Below are 26,313 nucleotides of genomic sequence, written 5' to 3'. Positions count from 1 at the left end.
TATCCATTAATGATGTCTGGCTAGTATATAAACGTGATGCAAACGCGAAACAATTTAGAATTAAACTTGCCAAAACTCTACGACAGTCTGACAAAATAAAAAAAAGACGTCCCAGCAATGAGCAGCTACCACTATCTTCCAAAAAAATTAAAAACCCGGTAAAGCCTAGACCCCAAGATGATATCAGATTAGATCATCTGGATCCTTTTCCAGTACAAGCTGCAATGGGCAGGTACAGATATTGCAAGAAGGGACAAACTGCCATATTTTATAACAAGTTAATATTAGACTATATTTAGTGCATAACAGGAATTGTTTTATGGATGTTCACATTAATAAATATTTTTGGTTAAATTTTGATAGTTCTTATTCATATTACTTGGTCTTCATAATTTAGCAATGTATAATATGCTATATAAATCTATTTTTAGGTCTATTTGGCGATGTATACTCTGGTATACAATCCAAATTTTTGACATATAGATGTCATATTTTTTTTTGTTGTTATAGAATATTTGTATGATGCCCAAACAGCAAACATACCAATTTTCAGATTTTTAGATTCAAAATTAACCTTTTGCCAAGTTAAGGGTTAATATCAAAAGCACACAATATATGCTATAGTGAAGTAAAGACACAAGAATAAAAATAATCTCTTCAATTAAACATTTAAACATATTTAGTGTTTTTATTGAAAAAAAAAAAAGTTAAACAAATGATGACTGAAATTATATAATGGCTAAGACACCAAATATACTGCAGGCTTTGTGCTAAGTTAAGTTGTTAATTAAATACTTATTTAAATAAAAACAATCTAATATCCCGAAAGCAGAAATGGGAAGATTTCTATTGACCAAACGAAAATTCAAAATTTTACTTTAATTTGTGCCTTCTACAAACTGCAAGGCAAAACAGACGATGCTAAAGATGTAAGAGAGAGATATGGAGAGTCTAAAAGTTGCATTCCATAACATATCTCTTCATCCAAGCCACAATCCTTGGTGAATTGGTTTCTTGTACTCATAAAGAGTAAACCGAAATAAAAGAGAAGACAGATGATTTGATTTCACCTATAGTGCCTCTGTAGATTCGCTTATACGTATTTCATCCTACCAGGAATCATTAGAGCGACTGATACAGAGCTCTAAACGTGAAAACAAATCTATTATCAGATGTCGCTATAGCGTCCAAATTGAAGCCATTTTATTATTGCTTCTTTTGACAGAAAACATTTGTTTTTACGTTTTTAGCTTCTGTACCAGTCGCTCTGATGATTCTTGCTGGACGAAATACGTATAAGCGCATATACAGAAGCACTATACGTGAAATCAAGTCTTAATTGTCTTTTGTTTTATTTCGGTTTACTCTTTATGAGTACAAGAAACCAATTCGCCAAGGATTTTTGCTTAGATGAGGAGATATGTTGTAGAATGCAACTTTTATATTCTCCATATCTTTCTCTTACATCATTAGCATCGTCTGTTTTGCCTTGCAATTAATAGAAGGCACAGATTAAAGCAAAAATATGAATTTTGGTTTCGTCAATAGAAATCTTCGCATTTTTTACTTTCATGATTTATTATAATGAAACCAATTTAGTGTTGCTTCTTTTGGCAGAAAAGTTTTCACGTTTAGAGCTTCTGTACCAGTCGCTCTGATGATTCCTGCTGGATGAAATACGTATAAGCGCATATACAGAGGCACTATACGTGAACTCAAATATTAACTGTCTTTTCTTTTAAATACAATCTAACTTATTTCTATCAGTATACTATATATCCTAATGTACATTTGACCATTCAAAATAATCAGCTCTGTGTCTAGACCCTCTGTTTGCTGTTTGTCGATGAATAACTGTAACATTTTGAGAAGACAAATTCGACATGTTAATCTGTTCACATGTATGGTTATGCTTGTTCTGAATGTATACAGTGTTTCCAGTTGTATAAAGAAAGCTAATGCATCTAAGACTATTATGTCGCCTACAACGCCATCGTGTTTTGTTGTTATCTTTCCAGTGCATGGTGTAGTAGAAGTTATTAAGAATAAGGATTGGGTGTTTTTGACCTTTGCTGAAGTAGACAATACCTAAAAATATTTTCATTTAGATGAAATCGAATAATTAAATTAAAATACAACATCCATATATTAAATTTTTTACATAGTTATAATTCATATAATAATATTTGCAATTTATGAGTAATAGAAGCCTTTTCTTCTATAGGATGGCGACCACGTTAAGTTTGGTGTTCCAAAGACAGACTCTTCCAGACAGAGACTAAGAAATATAAGTTTACTAGATTGTAACGATGTGCTGAACGTCCTACAGCAACAGCGTTCAACAGTTCGAACCGTGGGAGTGTCAATAATCACGCATCCATTTCCACGAAAAGACGACGAGGTGGGGTCCGGAGCGGCTATTTAAAGCGAGCGGCTGGCGGAGTTAAAGGAGTATTGTGGCTAGCGCTCTAGGCTCCCTGGTTCGCTAGTGCATTGAATCTGCGAGCCAACCCGGACAGAAAGACTTCCGCAATGAGGATTATGCTCTGTCCTTAATCAAGCAGAACTCGTGGGTATAGTGGATTGAACGTTACCGTCAACTCTGAGTCAGAGTATAACGTGGATCTGCACAATCGAATATTTTGATTGGATCGAATATTTTGATTAGGAGAGCGTTTGGCGCTTCCGCTGGACTGAGGTCGAAGCGAGTATAAGTCTGCGTGCGATCGAATTCACGTATTTTATTTTCTGTTAGTAATAATAATTTTTCTTTTACAGACGTCCGCCGGGAATTTCACTCTCGCGGGATCCAGGCAAGGATATGGAATATATTTTATTTTTATTTTTGTACATACGTTAGAATTAATAGATTTATTTTTATTTCAACCTGTGTTTTAATGAGTCTGTCGCCTCGAAAGAGCTACCCGTCACAAGATTTTGAAAAATTAAGATCAGATATTGACTATGAGTTGGATGACTCAAATGACAAGAACGATGTGCCAGAAAAGAAATTTTCAAAAAGGCGTTTTGCTTCATCTTTCTAATTCGGAAGATATCAGTCTAAAAGATTTCAAAAGATCGACCCGAGAATGAAGAAAATTATATGCTATCTGGGAACACTAATTTAGATTTTTAGATTTCACAGATTTTTCAATAAATTGAAAAATAACCCACAATTTAAGGACACATTCAAAAACTTTAATTTTGTATAGAATATTGGATCAAGTTTTGGAACATGTGGAAATATTTAAAAACAAGTTTTCGAATAAGCTACTAAATAAGTTGACTATTCCAAGCAGAGATAAGAAACATGACAGGTTACGAAGTGGTCAGGCAATATAATTACTGAGGCTCAAATTACTTAGGATGATCCGTCGACACATCACAATGGCCAGATCGGCAACAGCCAAACTGACAAAAATTTGAAAGAACACTGACATCAACAAAAAACACAAAATTCATATGCTTCAGAAACTTGGACAGTAAAAAAGCCGATTCAAAGCTTTTAATGGCATTTGAAATGTGGACCTACCGTAGAATGATGCGCATACCATGGACCGCATATCGCACAAATAACTCAATTCTAGCAGAACTGAACATAAAAACTAGACTCATCACAACTATCAACCAAAATATACTGAGATATTTTGGACATAAAACTATAAGAAGAGAAGGCATGGAGCGAATGATAGTTGAAGGTAACGTAGCGGGTAAAAGATCCAGAAGAAGATCTCCAGTACGATGGTCGGAAAAAATAAAGGACATGCCTGGTTACTCATTCTCCGAAGCAAAACAACACGTACAGGAGAGAGATAATTGAACAGAAATAGTCAAATAAATTACATGACGCCACTACATCCTTACGAAGGAGAAAAGATATAGGAGCAGGAGGAGGCCTAAACACGATTGTTAAAGAAACCAATGTGCAAACCAACCAAACTCCAAGTTTTTTTGGAACCCTTATAATAATGGGATTCCATCAACTTCCTGGCATAAGAATGTATTAGTTTTATAAACAAAATTTTCGAGTGGATAGAAGCGCTTTTTAGCGATTCTACATCACGTCCATTTGAACGACAATGAAAAATGCTCAAAAAAGGTGAAAACAACTTCGATAAACTTCATAAATTGAGACCACTTATCGACCATCTAAATAAAGAATTTAAACTTTTAATTTCTGCATCCAGAGAGATTTTAATACATAAAAGCATAGTAGGCTTCAAGAGGCGCTCAACTTTAAAGCAATACATGCACATGAAGCCTGCTAAATGAGGCTTTACAATTTAGTTATGCACGAACTGGTTATATGCTTTCATTTAAAGTGTATGAATGAAAGGAAACTAGTCACACTAAGGGTAAATTGGGTAAAAGAATTGTTATACTTTGACTTTATACTTTAAAAAGAACTTTACACTTTGATAATTTTTTTCCACAATTGAATTGCTTTCCAATTTGCTACATAAGAATACCTTGGCCCGCAGAACTTTTAGAATAAATAGAACGCATTCTCCCAAGAATCTTTTGCTAAATGGTAACCAATTGAAATTAGGTGATTCTGATTTTGGTAGGAGATGAGTACAGTGGAATATCAGTTTGCAAATAGCATGACAGAGGCAAAGTGTGTGTGTGCGTAATTAGTTCTCTTCATGATCCTTCATGGAAAGTTGATGTTGTTTGAACAAATAAAGAAGAAAAAAAAAAGAGAAAATGCCCTGTCGACAATCAGTAGCTATATACAACAAATTCATGGACGGCGTTGACCTTTTTGATCAATACCTTGCTTCCTACTCCATCTCGTGGAAAATTCGTAAATGGGGATAAAACTTTTCTTCTACTTTTTAGATTCTGCGATTATAAATGCATATATAATGTACAAACCTTCATTGACCACTGAAAGAATAAAATTCAATCCTCATTTACAATTTCGATCAACTGCATCGTCTTACTACGTATTCGACGTCTTATTACAAGCACTGCATAAACTTTTACTTGTCTGTCAAAATGAGACCATACCCTGTCAATGGTCTCAAGGCGTGATATACCCGTTACATAAAAAATGCTATCATCTCTAGTGTGACAACTATAACCCTCTTAACAACTGCTTACAAAATGCTAGTAAATATTCTCTACGAAAGACTATAAGTTTACATATTGACGTAGCTGGAAAATACCAGGCCGGATTTACTCGAGAAAAATCAACAATTGACCAGATTCATTCAATAAGACAGATCCTCGAGAAAACCTTTGAATTTAACATTGAAACCCATTACCTATGCATCGACTTTAAGGCCGCATATGACAGTGTCAAGAGAACAGTACTATACCAACCAATGCGTGACAAAACTAGTCAATTAACAAATTTCTAATTTTTCCGACACAAAAACAAAGAGATACAAAAACTGGACCTTCAATTTCCACCAATAATGTTACTAGAAAAACGAATGTTGGAGTACATTTACCAGGCAAGGGGAAGTATAGGCGATGTGCACATTGTTTCACCAAAACAAATGTGAAGAGATCAAAAATAGCATGTAATAAGTGTAATATTAGTTCGTGTTTAGAATGCTTCGCATAATTTCTGACTGGGTAGATTTTTATTGATCAAATTTGTAGTGATTTTTACAAGAATGGTGGCGACGTCTTACTACAAGCACTGCATAAACTTTTACTTGTCTGTCAAAATGAGACCATGCCCTGTCAATGGTCTCAAGGCGTGATATACCCGTTACATAAAAAATGCGATCAGCTCTAGTGTGACAACTATAACCCTCTTAACAACTGCTTACAAAATGCTAGTAAATATTCTCTACGAAAGACTATAAGTTTACATATTGACGTAGCTGGAAAATACCAGGCCAAATTTACTCGAGAAAAATCAACAATTGACCAGATTCATTCAATAAGACAGATCCTCGAGAAAACCTTTGAATTTAACATTGAAACCCATTACCTATGCATCGACTTCAAGGCCGCATATGACAGTGTCAAGAGAACAGTACTATACCAACCAATGCGTGAGTTTGGTATAGCAGAAAAACTTAATTATTCATCCGATTAACGAGAAATGATAATGTCTAACTTAAAAGCCAGCGTTAGGACACAGGGAGAAAATTCTCAATCCTTTAATATAAAAAATGGACTCAGACAAGGGGACGCCCTGCTTGCATCCTATTTAACATTACCTTGGAAAAGTCCGAGATACACGAATTAGAGACGGCGGTACTATTTACAATAGATCGATACAAATCTTAAAAATATTTCCTAGAATTGGAAACGGCGGCGAAACAGGTCGGTCTAGTCATCAACGAAGACAAAACCAAGTACATGTTGGTTACTAAGGATCCTATAGCAAATGAGGAACGGGAAACAGCATTCGGAAGTCATATCTTTAAACGTGTTGGCAGCTTCACATACCTTTGCTCGCTAGTGACTATTACCAATAAAACAAGCGAAGAAATTAAAAGACGAATAAACAAATAGGGCATATTATGCACTCCAAAAACTATTCCACTCAAGCAATACCAAAAAAAAAACTAAAATTATTATATACAAAACACTGCTGAGGCCTGTCCTCACATACGGGGCGGAGACATGGACTCTAACGCAGAAGAATGAAAGACTTCTTTGGAGCTATTAACGATCAAGGCAGTGGCGCAAAAGATTTAATTTAGAATTATACCAACGCTTTAATAAACTAGATGTCGTAACATTCATTAAAACACAGCGACTTAGCGGGGGCGGACACATAATACGAATGCCTGGCGATTTCCCGGCGACACCGAACAGAATGGCGACGTTTTCTCGTTTTTAAATAAATATATTTTGAAGCATTTTTGTGATTTATCTAGATAAGAAAGAAGTGGCTATATGGCTAACCAGCAAACTTTAGAGGATATTGGTTTATTCGAACGGTTAGTGGTACATATTAAAGCCACCTAAAAAAACTTTGTGATAGAAATTTAATTATAATTTGTCATTTTTTATAAAACAGCATTCCATTTAAACTAGATTTTACTTGAAAATCCAAAAAATATGTAAGAAAACATTATTTACACGTTAAAGGGTTAACTCCAAATATTTTTGTATTGGAAAATGTTGACTTTATATAATTTAAATTCTTAGTGAAAGAACTGCAGTTTTTACAGCAGAGTATGGGCTACTTCTGGGCGAGACAGAACAGAACATTTGAACTACTCTGACGTCACTGTCGGTAAGCGTTGAATCTGCATTACCGGTCGAGCATGAACCTTAGCCAAGACCGGACCCTTTTTGTCAACTATCCAATATTCTTCTTTTTGGTCTGCCAATTCTTCTTAGTCTGTCAACTGTAAATTCTTCTTCTTTTCCGTTGCTAATGTCAGAACGAAGCTACACCGACGCGGGGATATGACACTAGCATGACAGACATATTTTGTCGTTTAACGATTTGAGATTATCACACGTGTGGAAACCGGAATGAGTTGTATACTGTATTTTATCTACGACGAACAGGTAATTTATTTTTAAAGTTGATAAAGTATTAAAGTTTAAAGTTATTGTACTTCCGGTTTCTGGTAAGAATATATGTTGGTCATAGATAGTTCTTCGATAGCCATCAGGCAACAATAGTATATGTAGAGTATGGGCCACTTGGACTAGACGGCCAGACAGAAATGGTGCCAATGTCAACAGCAAATATCACTGTATACAATTCATCAAAGGAGAATCAAAGGCGATCATTGTAATTCTAAAGATTTATTTACAGTTTTAATATATGAAATATATGTAAAAGAAACAGGTATAATTTTTACATTAAATACCTTAAACTAATTATATAAAATAGCGTGATAGACTTGTGTACTGCCTAAATGCTTTAAACATAAATTGTATTAAGTAGGTCAAGTTAAGTAGGGATTGAAATTCGAAGGAAATAGCTTGTAGGTGTAGTCTTAAAAAAGCCGGCAAATTTTTATATGTGGAGAGGTGAATTTTATACTCAAATGTAATTTGGCAGTTTTTTGTTGAGTTTGATCACCGATTGTTTCATGCTGTGCCTTATTTGAGATATTTGTAAGACGGCGTTTCCAACAATTTGAGAGGTCTGCATAGTTTCAAGAAGAACTTGAGTGGCCGAGTTTTGAAGATTGCAGTTTGTTAATTCGAAGCCCGAATTAGTCCCAACTTCTCAACGATTGTCCATTTTTATGTTCCATGGTAAACCAATTCCAGCTTGAGTGAGACGCAAATAATTTTAAAATTTAATTAATGTTTCAAAAGATTAAATATTTCTCTGAAGTTATTTTCGTGTGGCATTTTAAATTAATTACTATTTAAATGGGAATAAGCCACAATTAAAGGTTAAAATACGTTTATTGACGGTTCAATTTCCACTTCGGAAATCGTTTTCAAAATACAAACATTAGTAAATTAAACAAATTTTGTTTTTTGTTACTTAGTGAAAAATTCTTCTAATAATTTAATTTTATCTGACTCATCTATATTGACAATTCAGACATACATTATACATTTTAAAGTAGACGACTTTAAAATGATATTGCCAATATTGTTGAGTTGCGTTCCTGGGACGACTTTACTTATAAGATAGTTCATTCGATTACATGAAATCAACTTTAACTTGAGAATATCCGTCAGAAAAGATCATAACATGTAATTCGTCTTTAAAAAGACAAATACATACCATGATGACAGTAAAATTCTCCTGTTAGTGATTCCATAGTAAATTATGAGGGAAAAACCAGGAAAAAACCTCATAATACTATCCCGACATGGTAAGTATTTGATCGTGCATTTAGTTTACCTTCAATAAACACCAAATTCCGATTTTATATGTTTGTTATTTAAAAAAAATCATAAATGATGCATTCTCTATATGTTACTGACTTACCAATACTGGTATTTTCCTTTTAATATCTTCCTCATTCAATATGGGTAACCAGATCCTACTACATTCTGCCGAGGAATTCGCGACACAATTGGTCTCATTTAGCATAATTAGAGCCGCTTCTTTGATTTTTCTCTTTTTACCATCCCTTTCTTTTACGACTATATTTGAATCATTCCATTCAACCCTATGTTCATTATCCCATGCGTGTTTACAGATTTGAGATCTATCAAATTCTCTATTTTTAATATAGGATTGATGTTCACTTATTCTAACATCTAATGGCCTTGATGTTTCACTTAAATAAAACTGATCGCATTCACAAGGTATTTTATAAATGGAATTCTTTGTCCTTTCTTGTTCATTGTTAGGTTTGGTTTTGGACAAAATAGATCTCAACGTGTTTGTTGTTTTGAATGTTGTTGAAATGTTGAATTTATTTCCTATCCTCTTAAGCTTTTCCGATAATCCTTTTATGTATGGTATTGTTATTTTCCTCGTATTACTCCTTGCATATGTTGTAGGGTCTTGTTCTAAGTTGTTTTGTTCTATTCGATCGATTGTTGAAAATTCCTTATTTATAAACGATAAAGGATAATCATTTTTTAATAAAACAGATGTTAACAAATGTTTTTCCTCCAAGAACGAATTTTCGTTAGAACAAGTAATTTTGGCTCTATCGTATAAGGATTTAATAATTCCCTTTTTAATATTAATATTGTGATTTGATTTGAAATTTAAATATCTGTTGGTGTGTGTTGGTTTTCTATACACCTGAGTTTCGTATCCAGTATCGTTCTTAGAGATTAAAACATCTAGAAAAGGTAATGTGTTATTATATTCCTTTTCCATGGTAAATGTTATTGTCTCTTCTTTATCGTTTATATCATTTAGGAATGTGTCCAACAACTCTGATCCATGAGGCCATATTGAGAATACATCATCTACATATCTCCACAATACTGAGGGTTTTAAATTTTGTTCAGAAATAATATTTGTTTCAAAATCTTCCATAAATATATCGGCTAATAATGGAGATAAACTACAGCCCATTGCTAGTCCAAAACTTTGTTTATAGAATTCATTATTTAGTTGAAAATATGTATTATCAGTACATAATGTTATTAACTCCATTATAGCTGATATATTTAGTCTTGTTCTAGTTGCCAATGTATCATCATTTTCTAATTTTCTCTTGACTATATTTAAAGTCTTATCTAATGGCACATTCGTAAATAAACTATTTATGTCAAAACTTACTAAAGTATTATTTGAATTAAATTCAATATTTTAATTGTTGATAATTTATTTAAAAATGTTGTGTATTTTTTATAAATGTGTCATTTTTATTTGCAATTGGTTTTAAAATATTTAATAAAAATTTTGATAGTTCACTACAAGGAGAATTCATGGTACTACAATTGTGGCTTATTCCCATTTAAATAGTAATTAAGTTAAATATTTCATTTCGACATATGACAGCTAGTATTATCTTTTTCTGACAGTTGGTACATAACCATAAATTTGATTTGTTTTGTTTTAAAAGGTTAACCTTAATGTAATCCGTTGAAAAATGTACATATTTTCATTTAAATAATAATTTAAATTCCTTTAGTGTCCCCAACGTCTCGAGTTTGTTGTAAAACGTTACAAATATTGCCATTGTAAGTTCTGTTTTTGCATTTTGTTATTATTATTTGTATTTGTAACTGCTTATGGTGAAGTAATAATAAATATGTAATGTTTCTCTCTAAACCAAGTATAGTATTATTTCCTTTAAAAAAATTTTAACCCTTTTAATATTTTTTAGGTAAGAAAGGCTTTTTTCCATCCAGCAAGATTCTTGTAAACGGCATCCTTTTTAACTAGTTTAGGAATCTTCTTGTGTTGTGTTGCCCAGGAAATCTATGTAAGTACTTTTTGATTTCTCTTTTTGTAGTTACCCCTCTAGTCCCTCTTTTATTCACTTGCTTACGACCCAGCTGTCCAACCAAACCAAGAGTGGCCGTTCGCATACGTTTCGGTTTGTTTGTTTACCCTATCTCCAGCCCAGCAATTTCTGTCCGCAGTTTCAACCTCATATAAGCGATACCCAATCTGGTAGACAAATTATAACTGCTACAAAATTACTACACGAAAAAACGTGTTTTCATTGTGAAAATACTATTTAAAAAAATTAATATTGTTTGGAGCTACAATCTAGAACTGAATTCATTAATGTAAAAATTTTACTCCCAGGGCTCCCACTTCTATGAATTGAAAGTATGAAACTCCATTCATTTTGTATAATTCAAACTGTAAACAAGTTATTGAGGCCTAACACGCGCACGTTTCGACAGTATTCGCCTTCTCATTCTCCAAGAGACTATTAAATATGATTAATCGTCTCGAATTAGAATGATTGTCATTTTACAGGTCCAAACAGCACATTCTAATTATTTTATATTCAAATTGTAGCGTTTTGGTTTATAAGTTACTATATTTGTGTTCTGTAACTTTATAGTTATTGTTGAGTTATTTACTGGTCGTGTTATTTTTATAAGTTTTATAGTGTGTAGTAAACTTTAAGTATCCAAAAACAAAGTGTTGATTCATCAAAAATAAAAACAGCTTGTAGTAATTACTTGGAAAAAGGTAAGAGAAATCAATATTTTACATTATTGATGTTTCCAAAAGCGTTATTTTCTTTTCTGGACTAGAAAATTATACAGAATGCAATTTTATAATTTTACCCATACTTTCGATGAATTTTTTTTATTACAATACATATTATTTTTCACTATTTTGACCTTCTCTTAATCAATTACTGCAAGTTATTGAAGATAAATAAGACAAGAAAAATGTCAAGCACTAATACAACAAACGAACTCGAGATTGATGTAACCCGCATTCCACATAAAAAAAGATCAGTAAAGGAACATTTTACAGTTAAAATGAAGGAAATGATCATAAAAATATTTAAAACGGAAATGCAATAGAAACTTACAAAGTCGAAAAAAGCGATTTCTAATGGAATAGCAGATAAAACAGGTATAGTTTGTCAAACGTAGAAAAGAGTTTGAAAATCTTACAATCGCCATGCAGTGTTATGGCGATTGTGAGATTTTTAAACTTTTTCTTACGTTTGACAAACTGTACTGATATTGTTTCTCCATAAATTTTACTTTATTTAATAAATATTGTTACTTTTTATCTATTGTAGGCGTATGTAGCCATAGTGCGCGAAATGTGGTTCAAGAATATGAAAATACGGGAACATTGTCGACACCAAAACCAATTAAGCATCGTAAAAATATTATTATCTCGCTTGATGAATTTGACAGAGAAGGAATCTTCTTCTAAAAGTGCCCTCTCCATTACTGAAGGTTGGCTATAACTACAGCAAATTGCTCTCTATCTTGAGCTGTTCTTAGTATCGAATGTGTGTCCATGCCTGTCTAGTCTCTTACATTTTTTAGCCAGGAGCATTTTCTTCTTCCTGGACCTCTTGTTCCTTCCACTTTTCCTTCCATTATCAGTTGTAAGAAGTTGTATTTTTCTCCTCTGTAAATATGTCCTAGAGAATTCGTTTTTCTGGTTTTTACAATATTTAGGAGTTCCCTCTTAGTCCTCATTCTTCTCAGCACTTCGTTGTTGGTCACGTGCTCTGTCCAATAGATCTTTAGCATCCTTCGAAAAACTCACATCTGAAAGTCTTCTACACGTTTCATACTTGTGATTACGAGAGTCTATGTTTCCACTCCGTATAGCAATATGGAATAAATGAATGTTTTTACAAATTGGTATCGGATATACAACGATAAGGTAAAGTTTATTAGGAATTTTTTCATTCTTTGAAAAGCGGACCTAGCATACTCTATACGAGCACGTAATTCAACTTCGTAGTCAAGATCATTTGTGATCCAGCAACCAAGATACTGGAATTTTTGTACGGGTTCTATCTGTTTGTTGTAGATACGAATATTAATGTCGGCATTTGGTGCACCTGTAACGGCCATTACTTTTGTTTTATTTGTATTTATATTCAGCCGCAAGCTGTCTCCCTCTCTGGTTATGCCATTTAAAAGACGTTGCAAACCCTTAGTACTGTCCACAATACTGACGGTGTCGTCTGCGTCTCTAAGTTTTTTACATATTCTCCGTTGATTTTTATTCCTTCTTCAATATTTTCGAGGGCATTTTGGAAGATCTTTTCGGAATATATATTAAACAATAGTGGAGAAAGTACACTGCCCAGTCGAACTCCTCTTTTTATTGACATTTCTGCTGTCATACGATTGTCTATTTTAATCGACGCCATTTGATCCCATAATAGGTTTTTAATAAGGGCCACCGTGTTATGGTCTATACCATGTTGTGTTAGGGTTTCTATGAGTTCTGTATGTTTTACTCGATCAAACGCTTGTTCGTAGTCGATAAAACAGAGAAACATGTCTTTTCGTTGATCTCGACATTTTTGTAGTAATATCTGGAGGCCAGATAATACCTCTCTCTTACCAAGCCCCATACGAAATCCAAATTGATTGTCGCTCAGATTTATTTTACATTCTCTGTATATACGTTGATGTACAATTTTGAGCAAACTTTTCAGAAAATGGCTATTAGGATAATTAATCTTAACTGTGAGTATCTATTTGCTTTATTTTTCTTGGGTATAGGTATAAATGTCGATCTAAGCCAGTCTTCTGGGAAGATTCCTTCTTCCATTTTGTTAAATAGTAGTGTTAAGGACTAAAGATTTTCTTCATTGAAAAGTTTTATCGTCCCTACATATATCTCATCTGGACCTAAGGCCTTTCGTGGCTTTGCCATATTGATTGTTTTTGTAACTTCCGATGCTAATAAATAAAGTACTGTGTCTTGTACTATATTCATTAGTGGTTCTGTTTTCTCGTCATCAAACAGATCTTCGATGTATTTTTCCCATATATTTACTGGGCTAGATACTATTTGGTTGTTATTATCTACTAGAGTTGCTGTAGTGAATTTTTTTTCATAGTTGTGACTTCCTTAATCTTTTTGTATTGTAATTGAAGTAGTCATGATTTTTTAGTAATTACTTCAGTTCCTCACATCTGCTGTTCATCCATTTTTCTTTGGCTTTCCTGATTTTGTTTCGGATGGTTCTCCGGGTTTCTTTATATTTTACTTCATTGCGGTTTTTGTAAGATCTTCTTACGTCCATCAGTTCTAGGATTTCTTCTGTCATCCATGTATTCTTTGTTTTTCTTGCGTTGTCTTGTAGATGTTCTGTTTGTATAATTGTGATTGTTGTTTTGAAGGTGTGCTAAATACTTTCTACTGATTCGTCTGCTACCGCGGGTGTTTCACTGAATTTTTCTTTGAGTGTATCATTGAGTATTTTCTCTATCTCTGCCTGTACTGTTGGATCTTTGTTTTTCGAAGATAGGTTTTATCTTCTCTCTGCGTTTGATTTTCTTCAGTTTAACTGAGATTTTACCGATAACAGGATTGTTGTCGGAACCGATGTCCGTCCCGGGATATGTTTTAACTGCCCTGATTCCATTTCTATAACGCTTGTCAATTAATATATAATCAATCTGGTTTCTTATTATGTGATTTTGATTATCTCCAGGTGCTTTCTATGTATATAATCTTCTTTTTGGTAGTTTAAACCAGGTGTTTGCGATCATTAGATTTTCTTCTTGGCAAAAACCAGTACTTCTCCTCTATAATTTCTTTAGGCCAAACCAAAAGTTTCCGACTACGTCTTCGGTCCGCGCTTTACCCACTTTGGCATTAAAATTTCCCATAATAATGTTTACAGCATTTTTCTTTGCGATTTTCATGAGCTATTTGATCTCTTGGTAGAATTCTCGTATTTCTCTTTCTGGTTTTTGTCCTGTAGGAGCATATACTTGAATAAAATTAATATTTCTAGGAGTGGTATTAATTTGTAGCATAGCTACTCTATCAGATATAGGTATAAAGTTCTTTACACATCTACTGCTTTTCTCGTCAACTATAAATGTCACTCCAATGCCACATGTTATAATGGTGAGGATCGTCATTACCAGCATAGTATATCACATGATTATCGATGTTTGTCTGTCCAGATCCAAGCCACCTAAGTTCACTGACTCCGGGAGAGAAGGAATAAGAAGAATAATTCACGAATTATGTTTTCCAAATGAAATACCCACAATAGATAATTCTAAGGCTTGTTAATGAAGATCCGGTTTTGCCAAATTTCAAAACAACTACGTTTTTCAAATTATTGAAAAAAAAAATAAATTTCAAGTTTCAACGCCGTCAGCAAAATTGTATTTTTATGGACCGTGATGATACGTGATGATATTGTCTTGTGGATACGAAAATTTCTGATCAAAATAAAGTCCTACAGAAATGAAAACCGCAAATTTTACTACGCGACGAGACTTAGCTAAACGCTGGTCACACCAAATCCAAAGTATGGTCGAAAATTCTGTAACATCTTACGCGTTTTTAGATGGACTTTCTACAGGGTTAAAAGATCCTGCAGGTAAATGTTATACGTGCTTTTTCAATTTAAGTATGTTTTAAAATAACCAAATTTTCAGGAAAAGGAAAGAGACTAATAATTTGTCACATTGGCGGTTTATTCCAGAAGCGCTGTGGGTGTTCCAATAAAAAAAGTGGCGACTATCATGAACGGAAAATCTTTTGAAAACTGGTTTAGAAATATACTGCTCAAATTAGAAAAAAAACTCCATCATCATATTGGACAACGCGCCTTCTAATTCCAGAAAAATGGAAAAAGTTAACTACCGCTTCTAGAAAGACTGATATCCAAGCATGGCTGACATTTAAAAAATATAGGTTTTGAGGATGCAATATTTATTAAAAGTGAAACTATTACCTAGCTATTGTTAAACAACATAAAGGACATATAAAAAATACATTATTGATGAGATGGCAAAAAGCCAAAACAAAATTGTTTGAAGGCTACCTCGATACCATTGTGAGCTCAATCCGATTGAATTCATCTGGGCACAAGTAACAAATTATGTAGCAGCCAAAACCAATACTATTAAATTTGCAGACATCAAAAATATTTTTTATGATGCAATACATAATGCTACTTCAACTACATGGCATAAATGTATGCAACACGTTAAACAAAAAGTCGAGTCCAAAAGGTGGAAGTTGGACAAGATAATAGAGACTCATATCAAATCAATAATAATAAATCCAGAGGAAGAAAGCAGCAAATATAGCTCCTCAGAATAAATAAAATGGTATGTTTTTATGTTTTGAAAAACTTACAATGATGCTACTCACAATTTAACTTCAAGAAATTCTTACATTCTTCGTTTCAAGAAGTAAATATTTTTAAAAATCATATAATACACCTCAGTACGACCGCGTTTGTCTTTCACGTACGATTGTTTACAGTTTGGAATATGTATTATGAATGAATTGTAGTGTAAAATCCACATGGAACTGCGATTTAAATAAAAATGTGTTAGTGTATAAAGTCCATCGATGGATGAACAGTACCGTAAGAGATGTGAATTTACTGCTCGGTGTGACAAATGTTTATTACGAGTATTTATTATCGTCAGACATTTCATTCAATCAAGACATTTCATTCAATCAAGACATTTCATCATCATAGTCATTAACATCTTGGTCATGTGTTGTGCGTCATCATCATCATCATCATCAAGCCCTCAGTCATCACGTCCACTGCTGCACATAACCCTCGCTTAAACTTCTCCATTCTTTAAGATTTTGTACTCTTTGTTGCCAATTTTTGGTGATACGCCTGATGTCGTCAGCCCAACGTGTAGGTGGCCTTTCTCTACTACGTTTGTTTGCTCTTGGTCTCTGTTAAATGTTAAGTTAAATGATTCTTGTGAACCATATTTGTCATAAACTTCACGAATGAACTGTCAAGTTCATTCTGAGGCTCACCTTCGAACATGCAAAGTCCAATTCATTTAACATATCTGTGGCTTATCTGTGATAAGGATGATGTAATTGCGAAACGGAGATGGTTAAGCTTTTCGCCGTCTATTGTTACTCCTCTGTGGTCCCAATTGACCATCTTAAAGGCATACTTTAATGTCGTTATCAATAATTTCGGTATTACATGTACTGCCTCAGTAAACTGCTTATTGAAAATCTTTTTCGTAATGTCTGCTCATCGCTGTGGAGATCTGCCACGTTGGCGTTGACTCCGAGGCCTTTCTTGTACCACCAACTGCTCATTTTTGTGATCACTTCGATGGATATGACCATAACACTTTAAAATTCTAGAGTAAACTGCATTCAAGAGACGCTAATTGGGTTTAATTTCATCTAGAACCGAGACATTCGTACGGCGGATCATCCACAGAATTCGAAGCAGTCGTCTCTATATTCACATTTCAAAACCGTCAATGCGTCGTCTATTTGATTATTTGACTGTTCATGTCTCGCACGCATAGTAAAATATGGAAAAGACCAGAGTCAAAACGCGTCTCTTCTTGTTTATCATAGTAATGTAACGATCACGTCAGACCACGTTTAGTTCAGTCAATGCTGCTCTTGCTAGTTGAATGCGGTTTCAAATTTCGGGTTCACAACTGCCTGTGTTATTAACTAGAGCTCTCAGATATATCATAGAGGAGATAATCTCGCATTCCACAGTAGTTTGGGTTTCAGAAAACTGCTGTTGGCGATCAATAATGGATTTTGTTTTAGTTAATTAACTTTAGAGTCCAAATTTAGGACTTTCTACCTCGAGTGGAGTAATTTCTTCTAGAGTAGAGGCTAGAAGTGTAGTGTAATCTGCGAAACTCACGTTAGATATTTTGACACCGCCTAGCCCGTAAGACATTTACCGGATAACAATATATAATTGTTTTGATCACTGATTTCGGTTGATTAGACTTGTTAAGCAAGAAATAAGGAGAAATACCACCAAAGATGTGGTAAAACAGATAGAATACACGGGAGTGAGGAATAGTTGAGTTGCGAAATACAGATAATAAAAAAATAACTGTCGAGTTATTTAAAGTGGGGTACGATAATTCAAAATATGACTGTAATAGCTAAAAACCTTTTACTTCGCATCATTAAAACCTCTAAACGTTTTAGTATGTACAATATTAACAGTTTTAGAAATAAGATTCTTAAGCTTTATCTCTAAATCAAAATTATCTAACGGCTTATGATTATGCTCAAAACTTGTGGCAATACAGTTCCCAAAAGTATAGACGCATGCTCTACACTTTGTTTTACAGTCACTGATACATCTCCACCTAGTACCTGCTCCACGCTTCATGTGATAACGGAATTCAAAACTATTGAAATATATCTTCGGATATTTGAATGCTTTTCCAAAATAAACCACTCCTAAAAAAATCAAAATCTGAGTACTTTGAGTATACAAAATACATTACAAAATAATTTTTAAAATGAAAAACAATGTCCAAGTGCTTTTTTAATGTTGCTTTTGGATGGAAAACCTAAACAAAGTTACACATTTAAGCAAATATAATTGTTACAGTTTGTAACCGACCTTAGTACAGCCTTAACATACTTCTTACTTAATAGTACATAGTAAGCTTCTGTACTATATTTCCCTTCATTAAATTTTTTTGTAAATGTATCTTTACCGCAAAAAAAGGTCTCGATTTCGTTAAACCTCTTTTATTACATCACAAATCTCTCAAATGTTTATTACCTCAGACCCTTTCAAAAGGATTATTTACATAATATCTGAAGGTTCAGTCTGTCGCAAAATTTTTGGTACCGTTCGCGTCATAAAAAACTGGTACAACTCTTATAACCAAAAATCGTGTTTTTTAAGTTGTGTACGTTGATCTTGTCACATGTGTCATTCTAGTTTCTAGGGCACTGTTGCCAGTTCAACGAAAATATTATATGAAACCAGCTAAAAGCAGGGCTGTGCGCATCGAGCAAAAAGACAAAAGAGGGAATCTAATCGTTATGAAAAGGCGACCAAAAAAGTGGCCTCTGGCGGACATATCCGGAAATGCGAATGCGCCAAATTTAAATTTTCCGACACTTATTAACAGTAGCTATAAAATAGTTTTCAGAATGTGTCTTAGACGAGAAAATTTTAATTAAATATTAACGATAACAGTCTAAAATGTGAAACAATTGTTAAAAAACTTCAATATAAATAAGATTTCATGTGACAGTTGGGACAAATAATAACATAACCCAACTAAATTTGATTTCTTAAACAAGGAAAGACTCTCTTTCCTTGTTTAATTTGGCCTTTCAAGATGGCACTTCCTGTCTAACAATATTTTTGCCCCCACTACCTTTACATTCCCTCTTTTGTCTTTTTGCTCGATGGCTATGCGACAGACCGCCAGTTTTGAGTATACTAAAAACTAAAACATTATCGAGCATTCTCTATCAGTCAGTCACATTTATTTAAACATGCATCCTAAAAAATTCTCCTATTACTATTGTAATTTTCCACTATCTCAATTAAGTACCCACACATTGATTTGTGTTTTATTATAATTTTTGAAAATATTTCAATTCAAAAATAATGATAGATAATCAATTTAGACATAACTTTAAATTATTTTAATTAAACATTATAGTGAGATATTGTATTGTAACTGTCACGTTTTGAAAAGCGTTTTTTCGTTCCGGATATTTTATAGTTTATAATACGTAGGATAAAGTATGTTAGTTTTTCACATTTATTGTTCTTGTAGTAAATAATAATTTAATCTTGGTAGTTTGTCTGTTACCACAGATCACCTACCTCCCTGTTACTAAACTGATTGACACAAAATACAGTTCGTGTTCGGTAGGTAATTGAAGTATAAAATTACAGTATGTGCATTCCAATGTTCCCTGTGCCAATACCCTAGGTTTAAAGATCCTTCAAACATTTTGGATATTACCTTAACCCTATCTCTGGTTATTAAATTTGTCAGATACGGTTTTTTGTTGTTAATGATAAAAATAATCACCTATCTAAAAACTTTATACAATGTTGAACGTTATTTTTTCTATATTTAGATTTTGTGCAATTCCGTTATCTGTGATGGCAACAACGAATTGATTTACGGACCATTGTATCCAGTCTGAACACAGGTTTACATTGGGAAAAAAAAGTGTACCAGTTTTATATGACGGGAAGTGTACAAGACAATCAATTCGGACTGAACATTTTTTCTTAGGGTTCGGACCAAATTTTCTTTTATTCTAATCCTTTCTTTAGTTAACTGTTTTTTTTATGTAATAATCGAAAAATTTCACGAAAATGGTTGCGTTTCGATTTAATTTGAGTTTCTTAAAATTTCACATTTACAAAGTACCTGACCATCCAAATTCCACAACGAATACAAATATTAAATTGCATTAAGTAATAGAAAGTTTTTATTTTTTCAGCCGGTTTGTCAAAAAATATTGATTTATAGAAAGTGCTGTAGCTTCTAACGTATCATAATACGGCCCTAACATATTTAGAAGTACAGAGTACGCCTCGGCACTATAATTCCCTTTATTATATTTCTTTGTAAATGTATCCTTACTGCAAAGGGCATATGAAAAATCTTTAAACTAACAGCAGTTTTTAACATATAGGCCTCAGCATCTACAAGCATTCAAAGTTTGTATTTACTGGTATAGTGTTGGGTAAAAAGAGATTTGTTAAAATATCTTTTATAAATCTATTTCTAGTTAAATTTTTTGTTTTTTTCTCGAGATTTTCTCGCAAAGTTTTCGTTCAAAATTTCAATCCTCAAATTAGGTATATACCTACTACATACATATGTCCTTTGATCCACGATAATATACAAAAAATTGTCCTCTAACTCCCGCTTGATTTTTGAAATACATTGCACACAGCATTTATCCATAGATATTTTATTTTTTTTTTGTTTAAATTTAGAATACGAATGTAAAAATAAAACAAAAAATAAAAGGATATATTTTTAATAATCTAAACATTGTTTTCTGTATGATATATTCTAAAACAGGGTACAACACATAGTCCAACTCCGCACTGTTCGCAGTAATAACGAGATTCTTTTCTGACCTTTTTTCCTTTGTTGTCTCTCATTCTGCAGCAAATACGGCAGTATCTAGTTGGTGCAATTTTTTTTGCTGTCGGAGGAATATAATCTGGGTAATGTCCATCTATTGGTACTAGACAACCAGAATTTGTTGGTTTACCAGACACTGGTTTAATAGCTACAATTGAAAATTGGTAAATTCGAATAATAATTTCACTTAGAAAATGTTTTATACATGTCAAACGTTAAACAACACAAAAAATCCAGTTTTTATTACAATTCATTGTGGTTTATTCCATCTATAAAATATTTATTAACAACATACCACAAAGAAATAGTTTCAGAATTTTATTAGGTCTGTTCAGAATAACAATATAGAATCATGTGTTTAAATTTATTTAACACTTCCCGTTTTAAAAATAATTTCATATAAATAAAATTATTATTTTTAAACATTTTATTTAGTTTATATAATAATTAAATTAAATATCAAACAATATTTATGTATATTTTATTATTAGTTTAATATTTCATCTCAATTTGACATGTCTTTCACAACTAATTAACACATGCTTTGTTAAGACGTTAGCAGGTGGCCTTAGAAACAAAAATAATAATTTATTAAATTATTTAAATATAATAAAATTTGTTTAAAATAAAAATATAAGATAAATAATAAAATTACCTTCTGGACGTTAAAAATATTACCTAAATTTTAAAAATACATAAAACATTTGCTTACATTTAGAAACAGATTATTTACCTATGTCTATCTTCACCAAAGTACTTAAATCTCATCACAACTTTTGCAAATTTCACAATAAAAATAAAAATTCTTATTTTGTCTGCAATTCTATTTACCCCGTGGGTCCTTTGCAATTCTATTTAAATCCTTAAATTAGCTATACACTTGCCGCATACATCAGTCGTTTTATCCGTGATATTATACAAGAAATGACCCTCTAAATCCTGCTTAACTTTTGAAATTAATTTTACAAAGCATTTTTATGCATTTTATTTCTCAATATACTCTCCTCCGGTGAGGTTTTATTAAAACGTTTTTTAAAATTAAAACGAACCGCTAAGACGCTTATTACTCTCTAGAATATTAAAAAATGATACATTTTCACTAATTTTTTTAATATCTTTCCTATTACCGATATATGGCAATCAAAGTGTTTTTTATTAATATACACCTTTTTAGATAAATTTTTTTGTAATTATTCCTTTATTTTAAAGATAGCCCCAAAACTTTTTCGTCAAAAAATTACTGCTCCATTACGGACAGTGAATCTCTGGAACGTCAAATCTGAAACATAAAATTCGAAAAAGGTTTTTAAAAAAAATACCCTTACGTGATAGTTTATCAGAAAAATTGAACATTCTTAAAAAAAAAACAAAATAACGTGCATTTGAACAATTTAACTTTAACATTTCCGTTAATATCAGGAGCCATTCTCTGTCCTGCTATCACTCAATATGTAGCTTCTTCAAAATTATAATAATTTTTTAAATTGTTTGTCCATTGTCTTGTGTTGTGTAAATGTATTAGTTAATGTTTATGACATTCACCAAATTGTTGGATAGACTAATTTTGACAAAATGCCCCTGAAGATGCTCTAGGAACGAAAGTACTTGTAGTCCAGTCGTCAGAGACGAAAATGCCACTGAACCTCAAAAAATTATACGAACAAGCTGAATTTTTCAGAGAATATTAATTTTGGGACCCCAAAAAAGTTGCAAAAAAGTTTATCACTTTTACCTCCGGATACCTAAACCCCCAATCGCAGGGGGTAAAAACGCAAAAAAATCGATTTACCAAGAATCTGTACACCATAGAAAAAAATGTTTCAAATAAAAAATGTAGCTGAGATAATTTGAAATAAAAATGTTTATAAGCATTTTTTGTGAAAGATGAACCGTTCTCTTAGAAACAACGCTTAAAGCAACCGTCGATTTTGAATGTTAGTTATGCGTGCGAAATCAATGTTCAATAAAATTTGTATCAGCTTCACGGTAAAAATTCAATATCTTTTGATTCAAGTGACCTATCGACAAAAATCAAGATGTTTTTTAAAAGTAAAGAGTTAACTGTCGTATGCAGTTTGTATAGGTGTTAAATAAAGAAAAATGGCGCGATTTTTTATGATTCTCACGAGATCAATACAATCTATCCCTTTCATTGTCTGGCCACTATGATAACTAGAGCCTAATCTTTAAAACCTATAGCATGAAATTTTAGTTTTGAGTTTTGGCAACAAATGTGAGGCATTTGAAATATGCTTAATAAGCGTTGGATTTAAACTTTCACACAACAAACGATCTAAAACATTTAAAACTTTTTTTTTCAATTACACTAGTACGTTTTTTAAAATAACAAAACTTCTGCAATAAACTACACCCAAAACCGTCTTCTTAAATGCATTTCCCGTGACGTGTGATCATTTGTGATGTAAAACATTAAAATCTGCGTTTTTGATTCATATTTCAAATGCCTTATATTTGTTACCACAACTCAAAATTAAAATTTCATGTCATAGGTTTTAAAGATTGATCTCTAAAAATGGAAATTTTACTACAACTGGTCAATAAAAGTAATCAATTTTATTGATCTGACGAGAATCGTAAGAAATTGCAAAAATCACGCAACGTTAATTTATTTAACATATTATATAAAAACTCGATTTTATTCTCGACAAAATACAAAAACTGCATAAGAACACTGCACTCTTTGCCTTTAAAACGCATCTTGATTTTTGTTGATAGGATATTTGGATTAAAAGATTCGAATTTTTACTGTAGAGCTAATACCAATTTTATTGAACATTGATTTCGAGCGCATAACTGACATGCAAAATCGACGGTCGCTTCAAGCGCTGTTTCTAGGAGAACGGTTCATTCTACACAAATAATGCTTATAAACATTTTTGTCCCTTTCGCTACGGCCACTCAGTAGTTTACATTCTTTATATTGAAGTAGTTGAATCGTTTTTCGTTTGTCGGCAGTTTGTTTATATTCGTTTTATCGAAGTAGTGGAATTTGTTTTCGTAAAACTTCAAAAAACGGTATTCAGAAAGTACGGTGCTAGGGTGCGTGATGTGCTGCCGTGTATGTACGGCATCAGTATAATGCATTTGTGGATCGTAACGTACATGAACGATACTAGTAAGCAAGATGGACAATGTAGAACGTACTATTACGATTATAGCTCTTCAAAGATGTAAATGCTTAAAAATGTACGGTGACAGAATCTGAACGATGGAGATAAATTTGCGTAATAGTACGGCGCTCGCTAGTCAAAGCTGCAAATGAAAATCGTATTATTACGGCAACAGTATCGAAAGGGTTAAAATTATCTCAGCTACATTTTTTATTTCAAACATTTTTTTCTACGGTGTACAGATTCTTGGTAAATCGATTTTTTTTGCGTTTTAACCTCCCTTCGAGAGAGATTTTAGGGGGAAGCTCGAGGGTAAAAGTGATAAACATTTTTGCATCCTTTTTGGGGTTCCAAAATTAATATTCTCTGAAAAATTCAGCTTGTTCGTACGATTTTTTGGAGTCAATTCTCTGACGACTGAACTATTGAGCATCTGCCTTTTATTTGATTAAAATTTGAAAAATTGTTCAAAAATTTACCTTTTTTTCGAATTTTTTTAGTCACAAAAATATTATTATAATTTTTTTTGGTCAAATTTTGTTAAAAAATCATAGAGAAACCCAAAACAAATAAAATGCATCAAGATTTATTAAAATCGACAGACTATATAAATAGATCCGGAGATTAACTTATGCCAATTTTAAAAACGCAGTTTTAATCAAAATCATTAATCTCCGGATTTAGTCAAAATTTAGAAAAATTTTCAATTTTTCTGTTAAATTATCACGTCAGGTCCCTTCTCTATTCAAAACCGTTCTTGAATTTTATGTTTCAGATGTGTCGTTCCAGAGATTCACTGTCCGCCAAAAAGCAGTAATTTTTAGACAAAAATTTTTGGCGCCCCCTTCAAAATACACGAACGATGGAAAAAAAAATTAAAAAAAAATTAATTATTAAGTAATAGTACCTTAAACTATCCCGCAGAGATATTTGGACAAACTTAGAGAAATTTAATTTTCGAAATTACGTTTATGAAGTGTGGTTTCCAAATGCTGATTAATGACCTCTTACTTAAAAAAAAAAATAAACATAAATATTCTTTTTTAATACAGTAAATATATGAATATGTTAAAACACAAATATGCTATCTTATATTGGTCGATTTATCTAAAACATGGTACAACACATAGTCCAACTCCGCACTGTTTGCAATAATAGCGAGATTCCTTCCTGATCTTTTTTCCTTTGCTCTCTCTCTTTCTGCAACAAATACGGCAGTATCTACAGGGTGCAATCTTTTTTGGTGTCGGTGGAATATAATCTGGGACTAGTCTAACAGCTACAATTGAAAATTGGTAAATTTCACATAGAAAATATTTTATACATGTCAAATGTTAAACGGCCCAAAAAATTTAGTTTTTATTACAATTCATTGTGGTTTATTCCATTTATAATATATTTATTAAAAAACATACCGCAAGGAAATAGTTTCAAGAGTTTAGTTAGGTCATGAATTGTAGTTAAGTTTATTTTTAGCATTATATAATAAATAACTATATATACATATATATATATATATATATATATATATATATATATATATATATATATATATATATATTGTTATGTTTCTTCTTTCCTAACCAAAGAAAAATAAATAAAAAAATCCATCGACCACCAAAAAATCGAAATAAAATTTCAAGATATCAATATAAACAAATTGTATATAGTAATTTAAGATAAGATTTAGTGTAGATAAGAGTAGAAATTTGTTTGGCAAACGACCTTTTCCGTTTCAAACAAAATTATCAAAAATCCTTTGTTTAGAATTCGAAGACATTTTACCTGTAAGTTAATCTTTTCATTGTTTGTATAGTCGAGTATTAAATGACCATATTCTAATCTTTTGAAATAGGTATAAATGATGTATTGAAAAAACCAATTTTAAAGTAAGCTATTTAGTTTTCTCTGAAACCGAAATTAGGCTTTTCCAAAATCATGGTAAACACAATTTAAGCTTTTTGATTGGACGGTCGTTTTTAAATGGGAATTTGGGAATCGATCATGAAACAGGAGAGGTCAGTCATATTTTGGTCATCGAAAGGAAACAGTCGTGTGTCTCAAGATAGGGTGTGGTTCGTGAGTTTGGATACCGGCGTAACGACAAGAAGTGAATAGTTTGAAGAAGGAGATAACAAGTAGATTAAAAGAGGTCCTTGTATCTACCGTGGGCATTTTATAAAGTATATTTGAAAGTATTCTTACGGCATCAAGTTGACAAAAGGAGGTCCTGGTGTCATAAATAAGTAGCGGAGTTTGGAGAAGTGAATCAGGT

The 26,313-nt window shown here is 32.4% G+C and overlaps 1 protein-coding gene across 8 annotated transcripts in view; it reads right to left on the bottom strand.

The window, feature by feature from the left end:
- LOC140445580 (uncharacterized) overlaps positions 1–26,313 on the bottom strand; it is a 538,348-nt gene that overhangs the window by 27,073 nt on the left and 484,962 nt on the right. Inside the window, exon 5 of one of the 8 annotated variants that reach the window (XM_072537712.1) lies at positions 1,766–2,088. The exons of 5 other annotated variants lie outside the window; for them this stretch is intronic. In XM_072537712.1, coding sequence (XP_072393813.1) covers positions 1,781–2,088 — 308 coding nt within the window. In that variant the 3' untranslated portion in view covers positions 1,766–1,780. Of the gene's footprint in view, positions 1–1,765; positions 2,089–17,915; positions 18,224–20,800; positions 21,056–26,313 lie in introns of those variants that run through there. 2 more of the 8 variants (XM_072537717.1, XM_072537742.1) reach the window with 2 other exon arrangements.

Source organism: Diabrotica undecimpunctata, chromosome 7 (genome assembly GCF_040954645.1).
Source record: "Diabrotica undecimpunctata isolate CICGRU chromosome 7, icDiaUnde3, whole genome shotgun sequence".
In the NCBI taxonomy this organism is placed as follows: domain Eukaryota; kingdom Metazoa; phylum Arthropoda; class Insecta; order Coleoptera; family Chrysomelidae; genus Diabrotica; species Diabrotica undecimpunctata.
Note: the sequence above shows the minus strand (reverse complement) of the source record. Positions and strands in the feature narration are given on the sequence as shown.